Source organism: Manis javanica, chromosome 5, assembly GCF_040802235.1.
Source record: "Manis javanica isolate MJ-LG chromosome 5, MJ_LKY, whole genome shotgun sequence".
NCBI lineage: Eukaryota > Metazoa > Chordata > Mammalia > Pholidota > Manidae > Manis > Manis javanica.
The window spans coordinates 23281540-23299755 of NC_133160.1; the positions used below are offsets into that span (position 1 = coordinate 23281540).

Consider the following 18216-nt stretch of genomic DNA (forward strand, 5'->3'; position numbering starts at 1 on the left):
TCAGAGCTGTCAATAGACTATGCTGTAGTATGGGAGGATAGAGCACCTAATACAAATCCTGTCAGCAGAGAGGTTCAATCAGCGGTTAATCACTTGGCAGGAATACTGCAAAGAGAATTTGGGAATTGGATGGGTGGCTAGGTGAGACGAACCTGCCAACCCTCAGATGAATTAATCTCTTCCTGTTAGATTTTCCTCTAACACTTCATTTGCACACTTAACACAGTTTGCCTTTTATCAGTTATTTGTTCATGTATGTGTCTTCCTCACTGAACTGTGAGCCATTACAGGGAGAAAGTAGTGTCTTATCCATCTTTATATCCTCAATGTGCCTAAGACTATACCTGGGAAACCAAGCAAACATTTACATCTCTCCTGTGTGCCAGGCACTCTGCTAGGCCCTCTACATATATCACCTTATTCCACATGCTCAGAAGAACCCAAAGAAGTATTATTATTCCCTTTTTACAGGTGAGGAAATTGAGACTCAGAGAGGATAAGTAACTGCCAAGGTCCTGCTGAGTGGTGAAGCTGGCAGTTGAACTGAGAAAGCTTTTGCCTATACCACCATGCTGCTATCCTCCTAGAAGGAACTCAATAAACATCTGCTGACTTGAGCCAAACACCTTAAAAATAGACCAGCACTACATCCAGCTAGGTCTGTTGTTGTTTCCTGTTGCTATGCTCAAATTTTCCTTCTAAATATAAACATCCATTCCTAAAAATGACCAACCAAAAGTTGTTTTTGAATATCCTCTCTTTCACTTTTTTAAGGACAGTGGCACAGCACAAAACAATTCTGGGCAAGGGAACCAAGTTTTCATAAACCTTTCCTGCCTAAAGGAATTCCTCAAGGCCTTAAGAACTCCGCCCCTCTTCCCAGTGGGCCCTGGCTCCATCTCAGGGCTCTGGACCACTACACAAATCAAGTCCTGGTGTTCTGCCTCAAAGATGTCTGGCTTGCACACACCTTCACAGGTGGTTCTCCAGGACTTCACTCTCCACACTCAAAGCCAACCCAGAACAACTCAAAGTTTCCCTGAGCAAAACAGTCCAGTTCAAAGGTACTCACATTTAGCTAAACTTCCAAACAAAATCTATCTTGAATTTCAGATCACACTCACTGGCAGGCACTTAAAATATTTATTCTCCCTGCCAAATGGGGCAAAAAGAGATTTCGTCATTTGAATCAAAGGCACAAGGATGTTTGGACAGCCAACACATAAGGCCTCTCTGACACTCCATCTGTCTTACGAAGTAAACCAAACCCAATCTGGCCAACCATTTCTTCCAACAAGAAACTTAAGCAACACCAAGGGAAATTCCCACTGCTCAGCTCCCTGGGTGGGTTTCAGGTTTTCCCCTCTGGGGCCTCTGGGCAAGGAATCCTGCTGGCACATGCACCATTAAGATGCTGTCCTTTTCAACCTGATACCTTGATTTTAGAAAACTAAAAGGCCACATTCACTATAAATTTAACTTACTAAGATGTCTTTTCACATGCTAACATTTTAGAGCAACTTTATTAAACAGGAGAGAGCCACCCTGGCTCCAGGAATGAACAGGTAATGAAGACATATTTCCCATGAGTGCCTGGCCTCTCTGCATCCATCAGACATTTTCAGCTGAACCTAAATTAACCTGTAAATGAACTGAGCTGCATCCATAAATTCAATAGAAATGTACCAGTGTAGTATATTTGATATAACCAGTCTCTATTTCCCAATCTCATACAATTCTCTTGTTAAACTAAAATATATCCTTTCTATAAAGTGTTTTCAGCTTTATAAAACAGGAAAAAAGTGGAATCTGAACCACCTACAGTAGATGTTTTAAAACTAGTTACAATGCCTTAAAAAGAATATTTGATATTTGATTATCTCTCTCAGAAAATGAACAGGGGACTGGTTAGAAAGGTACCAAGAAGACTTAAGTTTGGGTGATTTTTGTCAGTTCACCTGAACTGAAATCCTGGTTTCCATCCAGTTCTCAGTGAAAGAACTTTTTCATTTTGACAATCAAACCAAAGAAATCTGACCCACAATAATTTATCAGAAAAGGAAAGAAAAGTATACTTAATATCCATTACGTGTCACACTCTCTCATACATTATCTTAGTGAATCCTCACCATAGTCTTGTGAGATGAGTAATTTTTCTACTTTATAGAAAAGGAAAGTAATGATATTTAAGTCCCTAGGATGGCAGGGACTGTGTCTGGTTTCTCTATATTCCCAGAACTGAGAATGGGGTCTAGGACACAATTTAAAAACAAATACATGACTGGAGTATAACAATGAAGCAAAACTGAAGGAACAAAATAGCAGCAGACTCACAGACCCCAAGAAGGGACTCTCAAAGGGGAGAGGTGGGGGAGGGTGGGAGGGAGGGTGGGAGATGGGGATTGAGGGGTATTATGATTAGTACACATGGTGTGGGGGACGTCACAGGGAAGACAGTGTAGCACAGAGGAGACAAGTAGTGACTGTGGCATCTTACTATACTGATGGGCAGTGACTGCAATGGGGTATGGGGGAGACTCGATAATATGGGTGAATGTAGTAACCACATTGTTTTTCTTGTGAAACCTTCATAAGAATGTATATCAATGATACTTGAATTTAAAAAAAATACATGACTATAGGAAAGGAAAAGAAATTTGGCAAAAAACACAATCCAACTTTTGCTCAAGGCCCTAACTGATGCCACTGCCTAGAACATACCTGCACTCTGCAAATAATCTACTTGAGTTTCAGAGATTTGTTTTGAATGACAATTAATCATCTTTCCAATGTGTACAACACAAAGACAGCACTCATACTTGTCTACATGCTTCACAGGGCAGGGCCTGGTCCCATCCCACTTCTTTTTCCCCCACTCAGCATCACACCTTGCACAAGTAAGTGTTTAATGAGCTGAGCAGTAACATAGGTCATGATGACGCCTGTAGCCATCATGGAAATAAACAGAACATGAGATGCCCACAACCACAAGAAGAACTGGTCTCTGAGTTGAGTTATATCCTCTCTTGAGCCTCATTTTCCTCTCTGTACAATGGGATTAACAGAACATACTTACAGGTTGTTTCCACTGATTTAATAAATACTGAGCATTAACCATATGTCAGGCACTGTGTAAGGTGCTGGGGACACAGGGATGAACATGACCATTACATCCTCAGTGGATGCTGTGAGACTCATAAGAAAAAAGGAGTTTTATAAACTTCAAAGAACTACACAGTTATGAAGCTCCTTTTCTGTGTTTCCCAACTTGGTTAATGGTATCACTATACACCCAGTTGTCCAAGCTGTAAACTTGGGAATTGTCCTCAACTTCTCCTTCTCTACCATCCTGCCCACAATTCCAAAAAATCACCAAGCCTCTTTTGATTCACCTTCAGAAAAGTCTGACATGTATTACTTCTTTTCTAGTTTTCCCTGCTTCTACTCTAGGCCCTTTGTTCTCATCTGAATAATTATGAGTCTCCTTGTATTAATGATAACAGCTAGTACCTATTGATCACTTACCATATGGCAAGCACTGTGCTAAGAGCATTGAATGCATAACATAATCTAACATAATAAGGTAAAAACTAGTACTCTGTCTATAGAGGAGGCATCTGAGGTGCACAGTAACCTACCCAAGGCACAAAGTGTGTAAGTGACAACGCTAAGCTCAAATTCATCTCTGTGAGACTCTATCCTTACCCCTTGTTGGATTCCCACCTCCAGTCCCGTCCTAGGTAGTCCACACTCCTAGGAAGCCTAGCTCCTCCTAGAGTGCTCTTTTGAAAATCCAAACTCGTGTGTCTCTTCTGTCTCAGGTCCAAGTCTGAAGGCTACAGGCCAGTGTGATTTATCTACTTTCCAGCCCCACAGTCTCTCACAGCTCCCCAAATTTCTTACTGAACCATCTCCCATCTCCCTCCTCTGAGGGGCTTCCTTTGCACTTTCCCCTCCAAACAGGAACCTCCTATTGTACAGCCTCTGCAGTCATGAACAAACAGTCAGCACCAACCGGTATGTTTTCCTCCCTCCCTCCCTCCTTCTTCTCTATCCTCTCTCTCTCTCTCTCTCTTACACACACACACACACACACACACACACACACACACACACACACACTGCCAATCCTGAGTCCCTGGAGGGCAGACATAGTATATTTTTATCTCTGATTCTCCAGGCCCCAGCACAGTAGCGAGTCCCTAAGTGACTAAATGAATGGTATGGTGTGGTGTTCACACCTCATAGCACCATCCCAATAAGCAGATAGGACCTTTCCCCCCAGGAAGGGTCAGGTTACAGTAGCTCCTGTCCACTCAGGCAAACTCAGGAAGACAGACTGCTTGTGCACACTAAGTACAACTAACTGAGATTGGTCCTCCAGTCTGCTGGCAGTCAGCCTCTCTCCAAGCCTCTTGAAAGCCAATTCAGTCACCTCTAAAACTACAAAAACCTGACTAGCTCCCAACCAAAAGACCACAGGAGATTTGCACCCTCTTGGATGGGAAGTGAGGGAAGCTGAAACCCTCCTCCACCACCCTGCAATGGGCAGAGCATTCCAAAATGCAGACTGGTTAAAAACAACTACTCTAATTACCATGAACAATACATGGTCCTGACTGAGGCAGAATCTTCGGAGAAAAAAGCTACAGACAGCAAAATCTGACCCTGATCTCCATCTCCAGAGCTGCAATTGGAGTCCAGACCACAAATGGACAACAACTGTCTCCAGTCATCTTCCAGCTCCCACTCTCAGTCCTCAGGGGTCTACTTCCAAAGAGCAGCCAGATGGTGTTTTTAAAACTCTACCAATGATAAGAACACACTCCTGGATAACACCCTTGAAGAGCTTTCCATCACTTGGAATACAACTCAACCTCTACCAGGACGTCCAAGGTCCACTCCCCACCCATTTATTTCATATGATTCTCCTCCTCGATCATTACATTCCAGAGACAGGAAGTCTTCTCTTTCTTAAAATAGGGCAACCTGTGGGCCTTTTCCTAATGCTGTCCTCCCTGCTTTGAAGACCCCTCTAGATTTTTACAGGGCTGATTCCTTCTCCAGGTTCAGTTCAAACTTGATCTTTTCAAAGAGGCCTTCCCTGACCACTCTATCTAACGTGGCATCCCTTCCCACCCCATCACTCCAATATTTTCATCAGTTATTTTCCTGTCTGTTTCTGTATTCTCCCTCTTACGGCAGAAGCTGTGTTTTGGTTAAAAAAAAAAATTTCAGCGTTTTTGACTATCAGCAGATGACCATCCTCAGGATGGGTTGAAAACAACTATGCAGCCCCTACGGTAAATCCACGATCTTTTTTTCAGAGGTAAATTAACTAGGTCAAAGTCACAAACCTAATGACTAACAGACTTCTGAGTTAAATACATGTTTGTGAAGCTCCTAAGCCCCCTCACCTTTGCCACAAACCCACCCCGGAAGCTTGTGGCTCTATGGTTCACTCTCATATTGCCATAAAAAAAGAAAAAGAAAATATATCTAAATTTCTTTATTACTAAAGTATTTTCACATTCACCTCACTTAACAAAAATACAAAGCACTTGCCCAGAAAAGGAAGTAAAATAAGCATCACCCAAGGTTCAATATCCTGCTCTGAAGCCCAGCAGTGATGACTGGGAAGGAGCTGGGACAACCGGAGGAGTGGCGTTCCCACTGTGGTTCAGAGGGATGGGAAGCAGTGAATCACAGGGTGAAGGCCTGTACCACATGAAACTCTGATAAGACCCAGCTATGAGGCAACAACACATATGAATCAGAGCTGAAATGCACTTCAGGCCTCATGGAGCCCAAACCCTGGTGGATGGGGAAAATAAGGCCTTAAGAAGGAAAGCAACTTGCTCAAGTTCACTCAGCAAGCGATCACAGCCAGATTCAGGGAGTCCCCTCAAACCCAGTTCCCTTTTCGCTCCACCAAGGAGGCTTCTCAGGAATTCTGAGTCAGGAGGGTGGGGAGAGGCCAGAAGCAGCTCAGGACTCCAGAGGTGGGACAAGGAAGGGCATAAGTGGGTTGGGGCGGGGGTAAAGGGGAACGAAATGAGCCAAGAGTAAGCAGGCGACAAGATCTGGGAAGGTGGGTGAGGGCAGGCCAGAGGGAGAAGGAAAAGGCGGATGAGAAAGAAGTAGTGAGGGAGAAAGAAACTGAAGTGAAATCAGGATCTGAGTGAGAGCCTGAGGGGTGAGGGCTGGAAAGCAAGTCTCACGGAGGAAGAGTCCAAGGCTCAGGGACACTGAAAGGCATGGAAGGGAGTCTGACGGGGAGAATTCCTGGGTCCAAGGGACCCTGGGGCATGTCTGACGAAGGAGTTCAGGCCGGGGGCGCCTGACGAGTCGCGGCGGACGGGGTGGGGGTGGGCAGGCCGACTCACCGCGCTTGTTTTTGGTGCCGTGCTTCTTAGCGGCCGTCAGTTCCTGCTCAATCTTCTCTTCGAGGAATTCCTGCTTCTTACTTAGCATCTCCTCCGTGTCCCTCAGCCGCTGGATGGCTTCCTGGGGGGTCGGGCCGCCCTTGCCGGCCTTACCCCCTCCCGCCCCGAACAGCTTCCCGAACATCGACATGGTTGCTGTTCGCCGCGCCGGCCTGCGCCGCCCGCTCCCCGCTAGGCTCGGCTCGGCTCCAGCGCCTGCTCTCGGCTCGGCCGCTCCCAGCTGCCGCAGGCCTCTCCGCCGCCTCCGCCCCGCAGCTGGGCCCGGCCGCGCCACTTCCCACAGGCCCCCACGCCCGGCCCGGCCGGCGTCACAGCAACACGCCGCCGACTACAAATCCCGGTGATCAACGAGCTGGTCGTGCCTCGAATGTAACGGAGGGTGGCGCACTGCATGCCGGGATACTATAGTCTTCCGGTTTAAGGCGCTCGACGGCGCGCCTTTTGGGCCTAGCTAGAGTCAAAGCACGAGCTGGCATGCTGGGAAATGTAGTCTCCTTGGAGCCCTTTTTGTAGGGGTAGGACAGGAGGAGAAATAACAGTATTTTCAAAAACAGTAACTAACATTATTATGCACATTCTGTGATCCAGGCATTGGGCAAAGTGCTTTACATGCATTATCACACTGAATTCTCACAAGCCTATGACAGATAATACTGTTGCTATTTTATAAGTAAGTAACCAAAAGCTCAGAGAAATTGAGTGACTAGCTTATGTTTGCTATACTGTTACCTCTACTGGAGTCCTTTCTACTCTTTATTCACCTAACAGATTCTTCAAAGCTTAGTAAAGGCTAACAGCCTTGGCATTGGAGTTAAACTGCAGAGGTTCAAAACCCACCTTAAATACTTACTTAGGCAAATTATTTCCCCTACTCTATGTGCCCCCTTTCCAGTGTAAACTGAAGATGATAATAACAAAACAATATCCAAGTTTATGTGAGACAGGGAATGTAAAGTACTTAGCATAGTACATAAAGTACTAAAACCTAGCACAGTAGGTGCTCAAAAGTTTGTATTTTATTCCTATGTGTTGAGCCATCATTATGCATAATAGTTAAACCAAGAAGAGACACAGAACTTTCAAAAGTAACAGAAGTATTGAGGATTTTGTTGCCCCTGCATTACACAGGTGCAGCTGGTCAGGCATTTCAGTTTTCCCTGAATTTGCCTTCAAGAATCACCTCTTGATTCATTAGCAGTGAGGATGCTCATATAGCCAATACTCCCCCCAAGCTCACTGTTCTAATTTTGCTGCTTCTAGTCTTTTTCACATGTTAATCTTGCATGAAAACTGAGCTTTCTAAGTGAGGGTCTGAAGTACTCTCCAATGAAGAAAAACCTGGCTTCCAAAAGGCCTTTTTTATAGTCCTTTCTGGATCTTTCAAATGTGTGAAGTTGCTTGGAAAAGAGTTTCAAGTAAATGAGAGCTTAACTGAACTTTTTATCTATTATTTCACATACAAGTTTTGTCTCCTCCCCAGACTATGATCTACATGTGGATAAAAACATGTCTTTGGTGGTGATGGTCTTGTAATCTGCCACAATCCCAGCCTGCACATATAGGCAACCATTTCCAGAGGATAGGAGAATTTATTTCACCCAACTTTGCAGGTTAGAGGAAATTTTTCAAGTGTGAGAGACATGCTAGAACTGTCAATGGTTCACAGCAGCATAAATTGTGAAACGTAAGTCATACTTGTGTTTTTGTAATTGAGACATTCAATATTTTTATTTAAAACAAACAAACAAACAAACAAGGAGGCTTCAATCAAGCCTTACCTTAGGGGTACAGCAACCCTTATCATCTAAGCAATTTGTCTCCTCTCCTCTCTTAAGTCATGCAACGAGGTATAAGGTAGCAAGATACTTGTTAGGTTTGAGCCATGACCCAAATAAGTATGAACAGGCAGACACTGAAGACCTCACCACCAACAGTCTAATATCGTTGTGTGTTAAACTAAGGATGATAGCAGAACTCCTCATGTCATAACTTTGGGACCCCAGAAAAACATTTGGGGATGTGATAACAGAACACTCAAGATTCAATCTTGAGTACCAACCTCAATCAACTGGTGTGGGTCACTTGGATTGCTGGGTTGAGAACAAATTCTGAGGCTACATCAGGATTCCTTGTAAAAATGTGCTGAGATAGATTTGTGATGTCTGCCTGGAGTGTAGGATGGGAGTGGTAATGTATGGGAAATGTAGCTGCTATTCTGGCCAGGGATCCAACTGCCTTGTTAGAGATTTTCAGGATAGACTGGCTCAATCCTGGGTTTCCCTGGCCTTCATTTTTCTGGTCTCTTAGGCAAACCCACAGCCCTTTGAAACCATGGCTGACTAGTATTAGCTCATTAAAAACCCAGCCATATATTTGTAACCTTCAAGAAAAGCTGAGTTAATAAAACCTATTATGAGTAATATGTTTTGAATTATGAATACTAAAAGTTATTATGAAACTTGGTCTTACATAATTATACCAGGTCAACAGACATAATTTTGCTGATTTTTAGATTTAAAGTCAAGTAGACTACATCCAACACCCTTCCTGATAAAAAATACTTAACAAAAAAGGAATAGAAGAAAACTGCTCAATCTAATAAAGAGCATGTATGAGAAAATCCACAGATAACATATTTAATGGTGAAAGACTGAAAGCTTTCTCTCTAAGATCAGGAACAAGATAAGGATGCCTACCCTCACCATTTCTCTTCAACATTGTACTGGAAGTTCTAGCCAGGGCCAGTTGAGCAAGGAAATGAAATAAACAACATGCAGATTGAAAAAGAAAACTATTTCTATTTGCATATGATATTATCTTCTACAAAGAAAACCCCAAAGAATTCACAAAAAACTACTAAAACAAAAAAGAGTTCATCAAAGTTGCAGGACAGGAGATTAACATAACAAAAATCAGTTGTACTTCTATACATTAGCAAAGAACAATCTAAAAATGAGATTAAGAAAACAATTCCATTTACAATAACATCAAAAGGAAGAAATTGTTAGGAATGAATTTAATCAAGGAAATACAACTCTTGTACCTGAAAAGTATAATGCTTTTTGAAAGAAATTAAAGACCTAAATAAATGGAAAGATATCGCATGTTCATGGATTGGAAGACATTAATATTAAGGAGGTAATGCTTCCCAAATTTATCTAGATTCAAAACAACCCCTATCAAAATCTAAGAGCTGCCTTTTTTGCAGAAAATGGACAAGTTGATTCTAAAATTCATATGGAATTGCAAGGGTCCCTGAGTAGACAAAACAGAGTTGGAGGATACACACTTCCTGATGTCAAAACCTTCTATAAAGATACAGTCATCAAAATAATGTGTATTGGCATAAGGATAGACACATAGACATATGGATCAATGGAATAGAATTGGGAGTGCAGAAATAAACCCATATGTCTATGGTCAGTTGATTTTCAACAGGGTGCCAAGACCATTCGATGGGGAAACAACTGTCTTTTCAACAAATGGTGCTGGGATAACTGGATATTCAAATACAAAAGAATGCATTTGTGTCCCTACCACAGATCATATATAAAAATTAACTCAAAATGGATCACAGACCAAATGCCAGAGCTAAAACTACAAAACTCTTAGAAGGAAACATTGGTGTAAATCTTTGTGACCTTCAATTAGGCAAGTTTTTAAATGTGACACCAAAAGCCCAAGCAACAAAAGAAAAAAATACATTGGACTTCATCAAAATTACAAACTTTTGTACAGCAAAGAACACTATCAAGAAAGTGAAAAGACAACCTATGAGATGGGAGAAAATAATGGTAAATCCTATATCTGAGAAGGGGGTAATATTTATATTTTTTAAAAACCTCTTACAACTCAAAAACAGAAAGATAAACAACCCAATTAAAAAGCACTGAATTGTACACATTAGTTAAAATGGTGACTTTTTTGTCATGTCAATTTTATCTAAAAAAAACTGTTCAAGTAATGAATAAAATATATGGTTTGGTGCCCATCACACAAACCTAGATTAGAACTGAAATTCTGCCATTCAGTTAAGTGGCAAGTGTGTCACCTGCCTCAATATCCCCACCTATGATAGACACTATCTTCTTCACCAGGCCAATCTGAGGATTCAGTGACAACATAAGTAACAAGCCTGGCACAGAATATGTATCCAATAAATATTTACAAAATAAAGAAACAATAATAATAACAGGAATAATAAATCACTAACATTTATTGCATCCTCACTCAGAGTCAGATGGCTTACATGGAATATTTCACTTAATCATCCAACTTTAGTCCTATGAGGTAGGTACAGATCACAGCTGAGGAAACAAGCTTAGAGAGGTTAAATGTCTTGCCCAAAGTCACACCATTATTAAGTGATGTCACTGGCATTTGAAACCCCAGTATATAATAGAAAATCTTATTGAGCATTTTATGCTAAGTAAGACATTTATATCCATTGCCTCATTTAGCTCCCACAACAACTGCATGAAGTGGGCATTGTTATTATACCCATTTAAACATTAGGTACTAGGGAGACAGGGTGAACAGCTTGCCCAAAGTCACATAGATTGTAGGGGCAGAGCTGGGATTCTTACTGGAAAGACAGTCTGTTTGGCCACTATGCTATACTGCCTACATACAAATGAATGAGCACAAACACATAAATAAATGAAATGAGATGGGTGTGAGAGCAGGTATGACCTTCCTGGGGAATAGAGCGAATTTAGCAATAGGGGCATGACAGACCCAGCAGAACCTGAGAGAGGCAAGTGGAGATTGAACCCTGAAGGGATCCCTGCCCTTGAGCTAATGGGGAATGGGTTACAGAGCCACTCCATACCCATCCATCTGAGCAGGTGCAGGCTATGCACCACGCACTGTGCCCTAAAGGGCCAAATGTTTCCTTCTCAGTGAGGCTTTCCAGGCCACCCCATATAATGCTACAACCTGCCTGCCACCCCACACCCCAAAACCTCTACTCATTTGTATTTTTTCTTTTTTCTACAGTATTCATCACCTTCTAACATAATGTAATTTGCTCATTTACGTGGTTGTTTATCTTCTGTTTCTTCCACAGGGGATCCCTGCAGATCATTATGGGTTTGGTTTACGATATATTGTCAATGTCTAGAACTATGCCTGACAAATATTAGGTATTAGATAAATACTTGTCAAATGAACAGACTGAAATAGCAGTGAGCTGGAGGACAGAATTGGGTCTGGGCTCAGCCTTGCCTTGATGAGACCTTGGATAAGACCCTTCTCTGGGCCTCAGTTTATTCTCTGTGCTTCTACAAAGGACCCAAGGCCCTGAAGTTCTGCCTGATCACACACCAGCCACCCTTGGCAGCAGGAGGTTTCCCCCAACCCTGAGGTGAAATCTGCTGATGTCCCTGACCACCACCCTTCAGGTCCTGAGACTCCCTGGCGGTCACGTGGTGGCAGCCTTGGGAGCTGGAAGGACCTGCAGCTACCACATCCACTCCTTCCTCCCCAGGGGAGACAAACCAGTCCAACTGGTTCTCCTGGGTTCTCCTATCAACTGGGACTTCCAAACCACCGCCTCTGTCATTTGTCCTAGGTATTCTCAGCTCCCTCTTAAAACAAAGGAAAGTGTCCTTTATATCAGACATTAAGTTCCAGGGCTTTGGGTTAGCTGTTTCTCAGCCTACACGGCAGATTCTTACTAGAGGAAACACCACTGGCCTCTATGGAATGGGAGGAGGGGCTGGGTAGAGTGAATCTTATTCTCTCAAAGTGCTGCTGCTGTTCGTTCATTCAACAAATATTGATCAAACAATTACTGGGCAGTTCAAGGCACTGCAGATATGTCAGTGAACAAAACAAAAGTCCCTGTCTTTGTGGACCTTTTGTTTCTAATGAGTCAAACAGATAATAAAAAAATGATTAATATAAAAAAAGTGAAGCAGGGTAAGGGGACTAGAGTGTGATGGGGGTGGAGTGGCGGTTATTTTAGACAGATTTGGCCAGAGAAGGTCTCTCTGAGGAAACTACTTTTAAACAAAGGTGAATAGAGGGAGGGACACAGCCATATGAAAATCTGGGGAAAGAGCATTCTAGACAGAAGGAATGGCGATGGAAGATTAGCAAGAGGGGAGTTGTGGCTGAAGTGGTTGGTGTGAGGGAAGAAGAGTGGTAAGAGACAAGGGCCGCATCCTGGGGAACCCTGCTATCTACAGGGAAAAGTTTAGATTTCATTCTGGGAGAGATAGGAAGCCACCAAACCAGAAGGTTTTAAACAGAAAAGTAACATAATCTAATTCAGGGTCTAGAAAGATCCTTGGGGCCACTGTCAAGAGAAGGTTGATACAGTCATCCATGCAAGTGGTTGGCAGTCTGGATGGGGTAGTGGTGGCCAAGGAGATGTACGATGGTTCGAGCCTTAGAGAAGTAGATTCAAATAAAACCCCAGCCCATCAGAGCTGTGAGATCTTAAGACAAAGCAGGAACTTTGGAGTCGGTCCTGGGTGTGAAGCCCAGCTCCACACATTCTGGCTGTGAGTCCTTGGGCAGGTTGCTATACCTCTCTGGGCCTTGGTTTCCCACTTGTAAACTGGGCATGACAAGAGAGCCTTCTCCCACAGGGTGACATGTAAATAAAGCACAGAGCACAGGAGTTGGCACTTAGTAGACAGTCCGTAAGTTAGCCATGACTCAACTCTCTACCTTTATTGATAGAGAAACTGAGGTCAGTTAGCTTAGAGGCAGACAGAGGACTGGAAGTGGGAGGGAGAAAAGGAAGCAGGAGTTACAGGGTTCCTCAAAGCATATACCCATTGAGTCCGGACAGTGAGATGGATGAACAGAGTGGGCTGGGAACATGAAAAATCATGTGACTCTCACTGGCCATCTTGTTTTCCCATCTTTGAGAGACATGGGAAATTAGAATTATTTCCCTACTCTAAGATAAATCAATACAAGTACAGTAAATAGCAACTGACATTCAGCTACAATGCCAGGGAGACAGTAGGGAAGAAAGGGGCCTATGGGCATTGGGAAGGCATGTGCCCACTGAAAGGGGCTCCCTAGCTCAGCCCCACATGACTGCTGCCCTCCTGTGACGAATACCCTAATTTTCAATAGAAGTCAAAAATCCAGATTTTTATTTGAAATCTCCCAATTTTCTTTTATTTCCTAAGTGCTTCTAGAGTCTAAGAACACAGTGAATCTTTATATACTGACGTTGGTATTATTTCACCCTTTCCAATCCGTTTACCATTTCTTTCCTTTTCAAGCCTTATTGCTTTGGTTGGGCCTCCGAGATAATGTTAAAGTCATGATGGCAGCATCCTTGGCTGTTCCTGACACAGAGGAAATGCATCTCACTTTTTACCATTGCAGTTAGGTTTTTAATTTCACTGTTTTAAAAATGTTGGCTCATTTTTCAAAAGTTGTGAGCTAAACAAATTTTATCAGTAGGCTGGATTCAACATGAACTGCCAATTTGTGATCTCTGCTTTACCATGATTCTCTCTCTGAATTTTGACAACCACATCATGGAGTATTATTCTCCCCATTTGACACATGAAGACATTGAGGTTCAGAGAAGTGAAGTGGCTTGGCACAGTCGCACAGCTGGGAAGGGGCAGAGCCAGGATTCAAACCTAGTTCTGCCTGATGCCAAAATCCGTGGGACCCTGGATACTCAGAACAGCCCTTCTTTACACTACACTCCGTCTAGCTCTTTGAGGGGCTCTGTGGTCCTGGAGTAGCTCTACTGTCAATTCTGAATGGCCCATGACCAAAGGTCTTGCCCTCTCTGGGCCTCAGTTTCCCCAGCTGCCAACCTAGGAACAATATTGTCCCAGCCTCCTCCCCTGCAGTCCAACTCTGAATCTATTAAATATTAGACTTGATCCTCATAAGGCCCTTGTTCTGTGCCCTGGCTCTGCCACTTACAGCTGCATAACTGGGCTGCTTAATTTTGCTGTGCCTGTTGCCCCATCTCAGATGTAAAATGGGATTAAAAGCAGCACCTACCTCAAAGTGTTTAGTAGCATATGCCAGATATGGCATAAATGCTGGTAAATGTTAATCCCCATGATTATTGGTAAATGTGCATGAATATGACAGGAAGAGGCAGAAATTTAACTTAAATAGTTGTATTAATATGGAGATGTGGTTTTTATCATTTCCATTAATGGCACAATTTTTTTAAATGTTTAATGCCTCTTGTGGGTCCTCCATTATGTAGAGAATAAGGTCCATATTCCTTAACCCAGCATCCAAGGACCTCTCTGGTTTGACATCAACCCCTATTTCCATAGAGCAAAGTAGCCAACAGCACATGAGGCAGGCCACCCCAGCCTGAACCCCAGCTCTGTGATTTACTAGCTGTGTGAGCTTAGGCAAGGAACTTTGTCTCTCTGTGCTCCCATTTCCTCATCTATAAAATAAGGAATTCTTCCCAATGGGCTGAGGTGATAGCACATAAAATGCTTAGCACAGGGCCCATCATGTGGAAGCCTGAAGCATATGAGTGATTTATCATGATCTACCCACCCCCATCTCTGGTCACTGTGTACCATTCACTGGCCCTGAAATAATGTCCTTATACTGTCACACCTGAGTCTTTGCTGGTGCCTTGCTCTCCCTGGTATATCATCACCTATTTATCCATCCATCAAAGCACTATGTGTCATGGCCCAGCTAAAATGTCACCTCTTCCAAATAGATTTCCTATCCCCACCCAGTCCCTCTGGCCTTTGGGAGGGCTGGGTTCACTCACAGACCTCATCCCCCAAGCTGGACACTGTTGCCTCATTTGTCCCTCGCATGTCATCATACCTTCCCAAGATTGTGGGAAAGTCAGAATTGCTCTGTGCTCCAGCCCTGGGCCCCAGCACTGACGTCAGAGGGACATACCATTGTCCAACTCAGTCATCAAGCTCTGCCATGTCCTGCCCTGTCCCTTCTTGGGCCCCAGTTTCCTCTCCTGCAACTGATACAGTGCGACCCAGCAGGGTGGTTGTGAAGAGAAATGAGGAAACACTGGTCAAGGCCTCTTTTCTCCTTCCTGATGAGCCTGGTTGACTTTCCCTCTAGATTTTTTGGGGAGCTGGTGGGGGACACGTTGGGGGTCAGGGTATCTACAGGCCTCCAGAGGACTGCTTAAGACAGATCTCAGGCTCTGGTAGGAGTTTCTTATTCCCACGGGTTTGGGGTGAGCTCCAGGATCCTGCATGTCCAAAAGCAACTATAAACTCTTTCCCTGGGTGTTTCCATGGGCCATGTTCTGAAATAACCATTCTGAGAGCACCAAACCTCTCCATGGCTAATGGGACAGCACAGCTGTGTGCCAGGTGCCATGGGACGCCTAAGCCCCCAAAACTTTGGAGGGGGGCGTGCTGCCACCTAGGGGCAAAGAAGGAAACTCAAGTTTTAGGCCCGAGCCACTGGACACACATTTGATAAAAACATTTATTGAGCACTTTCTAAGTGCAGAGCACTATGCCCAGTCCTTTGCACATTTCATCATAGTGGATTCCCATGACATCCCTATGAGGTGGAACTGTCATATAAGTCCCATTGTACAGATGAGAAACACAGGGCTCAGAGAGCTGAAGTGACTTACCCAAGGTCCCAAGGTCCCACAGCAAGTGAGTGGCAGGGCTTGGACTTCAAGCCAGAACTGGCTGACAGCTGCACTCTAACCACGACAGTTGAGTACCTCCTAAACACCTCCATCACGGAGTTATTGCGTGGAGCTGTATGTGAAAAGGTCCAGTAGAGAAGGAAGGGCTCTGACCATGTCAGGCCTCCCAGAAAGCAGCTTGACTAGAGGCCACTCCAGGGCAGCCAATAGAAGAGGTGGGCAGACCACCCTGTCCTCTCTTAGCCCAATCACCAGCCCAGATTAGCCAGACTCTGGGCTGCTCAGGCTCAGCCATCTCTCTTGCCATCACCCCCACCTAGAAGCCATAGGCAGCCTTGCCTCAAATTCCAGAATGCTCCGGGGCTTTCCAGCAGGATAGGGGACACAGCAGGGTAGCCATGGGCAGGGGTTTATAAATGACATTCTAAAAGGAGTTCAGTCAATGGCTCACTTCCATTGGGAAGGATCTCCAGTCTGGCCCCAGAGGCCCCAGAGGCCCCAGACCCAAAGGCGAGCATCAGGCCAGGCTTTGGGAGAAAACACCAAAAGTCCCTCACTCCGAGGCCTGGATGTAGACAGGCACAGCAAGCATGGCACATGGGCCCTCGGCCCCTGCCTGCAGCTCTGCCAGTGCCAGGTTGGAGCCCAGCCCCTCGGCATGTGCAGGTACCACCAGCTCAGGCTCCCCACCCACAGTGCCCCCCACTACGATCGACAGCACAGCATCTGGCTCTGGGAAGGGCGGCTTGCCTGGGGTGGCCCCGGGCCCCGGCCCAGGCCCTGTGTCCTTCAGCTCCTCCAGCCCCAGCGGGTCAGGCAAGGCAGTCCCCACCTTGTGCCCACCACTGCTGCTGCGTGGGGCTGCCCTCTTCCGGGGAGGCCGCCGGGCTTGCAGGTCCTTATCCTTTTGGGGGCTGAGGCGGCAGTGGTGATCCTTGAGGTACTTATGCCGGGAAAAGCCCTTGGCGCAGCCTGCACAGCGGAATTTGTAGTTACCCGTGTGGGCGCGCTGGTGCTCGGCAAGGTGTGCGCGGCGGCTGAAGGACTTGCTGCACAGGCCACACTTGTGGAGCTTCATGCCTGGGAAGCGAGGGGAGGTCGTGAAAGATACCCAGACCCTTCCCCCTGCAACAGTGCCTCTGCACATGGAATAAAACCCAGTCTCTGGCTTGGGGACACTGCAAGGAGCTGTATGCGAAAAGGTCCTGGAGAGAAGGAAGGGCAAGCATCTGTGGGATGTGGGCCCTGCTCTCTCTAGTCTCATGTCCCACCTTCTCCTAGCCACCTGCTCTGTGCCAGCCATACTCGCTCTCCTCAAGGGCACCAAGTTGACTCCTGCCTCTGGGCCTTTGCACTTGCTGTTGCCCTCTGTCTCAAACAGCCTGCTCATCCCCCTAACCTTGCTAACTTTACCAGGTTATCATCATCTCTCCTCTCGAGCTGCCTGACTCACACTGGCCCCATCAGCTCATTTCCTAAAAGGCAGCTAAAGATGTCTTCATAAAACACACAAAGGATCATGACATTTCCTGATCTAAACCTTCCAGTGATTCCCTAAGTTTACCACAAAGCACCAAGCAGTCCGACCACCTGCTTCACCTCTCAAACCCATCCCCTCCATACTCCTACTTGTTCTCTGAGCTCCAGGCCTCCCACCCACCTTTCCTTGTCTCAAATACCCCGTCTCTTTCCTGCCTCAAGGCTTTGCTCTTTGCCGCTCCTTCACCGTGGAAGCCATTTCCTGGCTCTTCTCATCCCTCAGGACTCAGCTCTCACGTCACCTCATCCAGAAGGCCATCTGTGATAGCCACCCCACTTCTTTCTCTGTTCCATCACTGTGTTTATTTCCATCTTTGCACTCAGCATACTTCACTTTAGCATACTTATTTTTTTACTATTCATTTTTTATCTCTGCCACTAAATGCTAAGCTTCCCCAGGAGGGCAAGATAGAGCTCTGCCTGATTCCCACAGTGCCTGACACATAGTAGGTTCTCAATAGATACTCACTAAATGAATCGCTAGTGCCTCCATGTCCACCATGAAGTCAACTCCAGTCCACACTCAGTCTGGCCTACAGCCTCACCAGACATCCTGGGATAAAGGCCCAGAGGGGGCAGTGACTTGCCTGGGACCCCCTAGCAGGACAGCACTAGTGCCACGAA

General features: G+C 45.1%; 2 protein-coding genes across 4 annotated transcripts in view; both read right to left on the reverse strand.

The window, feature by feature from the left end:
* The window catches only part of CHMP4B (charged multivesicular body protein 4B), a 46853-nt gene extending 40091 nt beyond the window's left edge, over positions 1 to 6762 (reverse strand). Inside the window, exon 1 of the mRNA XM_017666863.3 lies at positions 6387 to 6762. Coding sequence (XP_017522352.1) covers positions 6387 to 6576 — 190 coding nt within the window. The 5' untranslated portion in view covers positions 6577 to 6762. The remainder of the gene's footprint in view (positions 1 to 6386) is intronic.
* Positions 6763 to 6828: 66 nt separating this feature from the next.
* ZNF341 (zinc finger protein 341) overlaps positions 6829 to 18216 on the reverse strand; it is a 51341-nt gene continuing 39953 nt past the window's right edge. For 2 of the 3 annotated variants that reach the window (XM_037012882.2, XM_073236708.1), the window contains exon 15: positions 15865 to 17133. In XM_037012882.2, the coding sequence (XP_036868777.2) occupies positions 16607 to 17133 (527 nt within the window). In that variant the 3' untranslated portion in view covers positions 15865 to 16606. Of the gene's footprint in view, positions 6950 to 15864; positions 17134 to 18216 lie in introns of those variants that run through there. The other variant, XR_012131382.1, reaches the window with a different exon arrangement.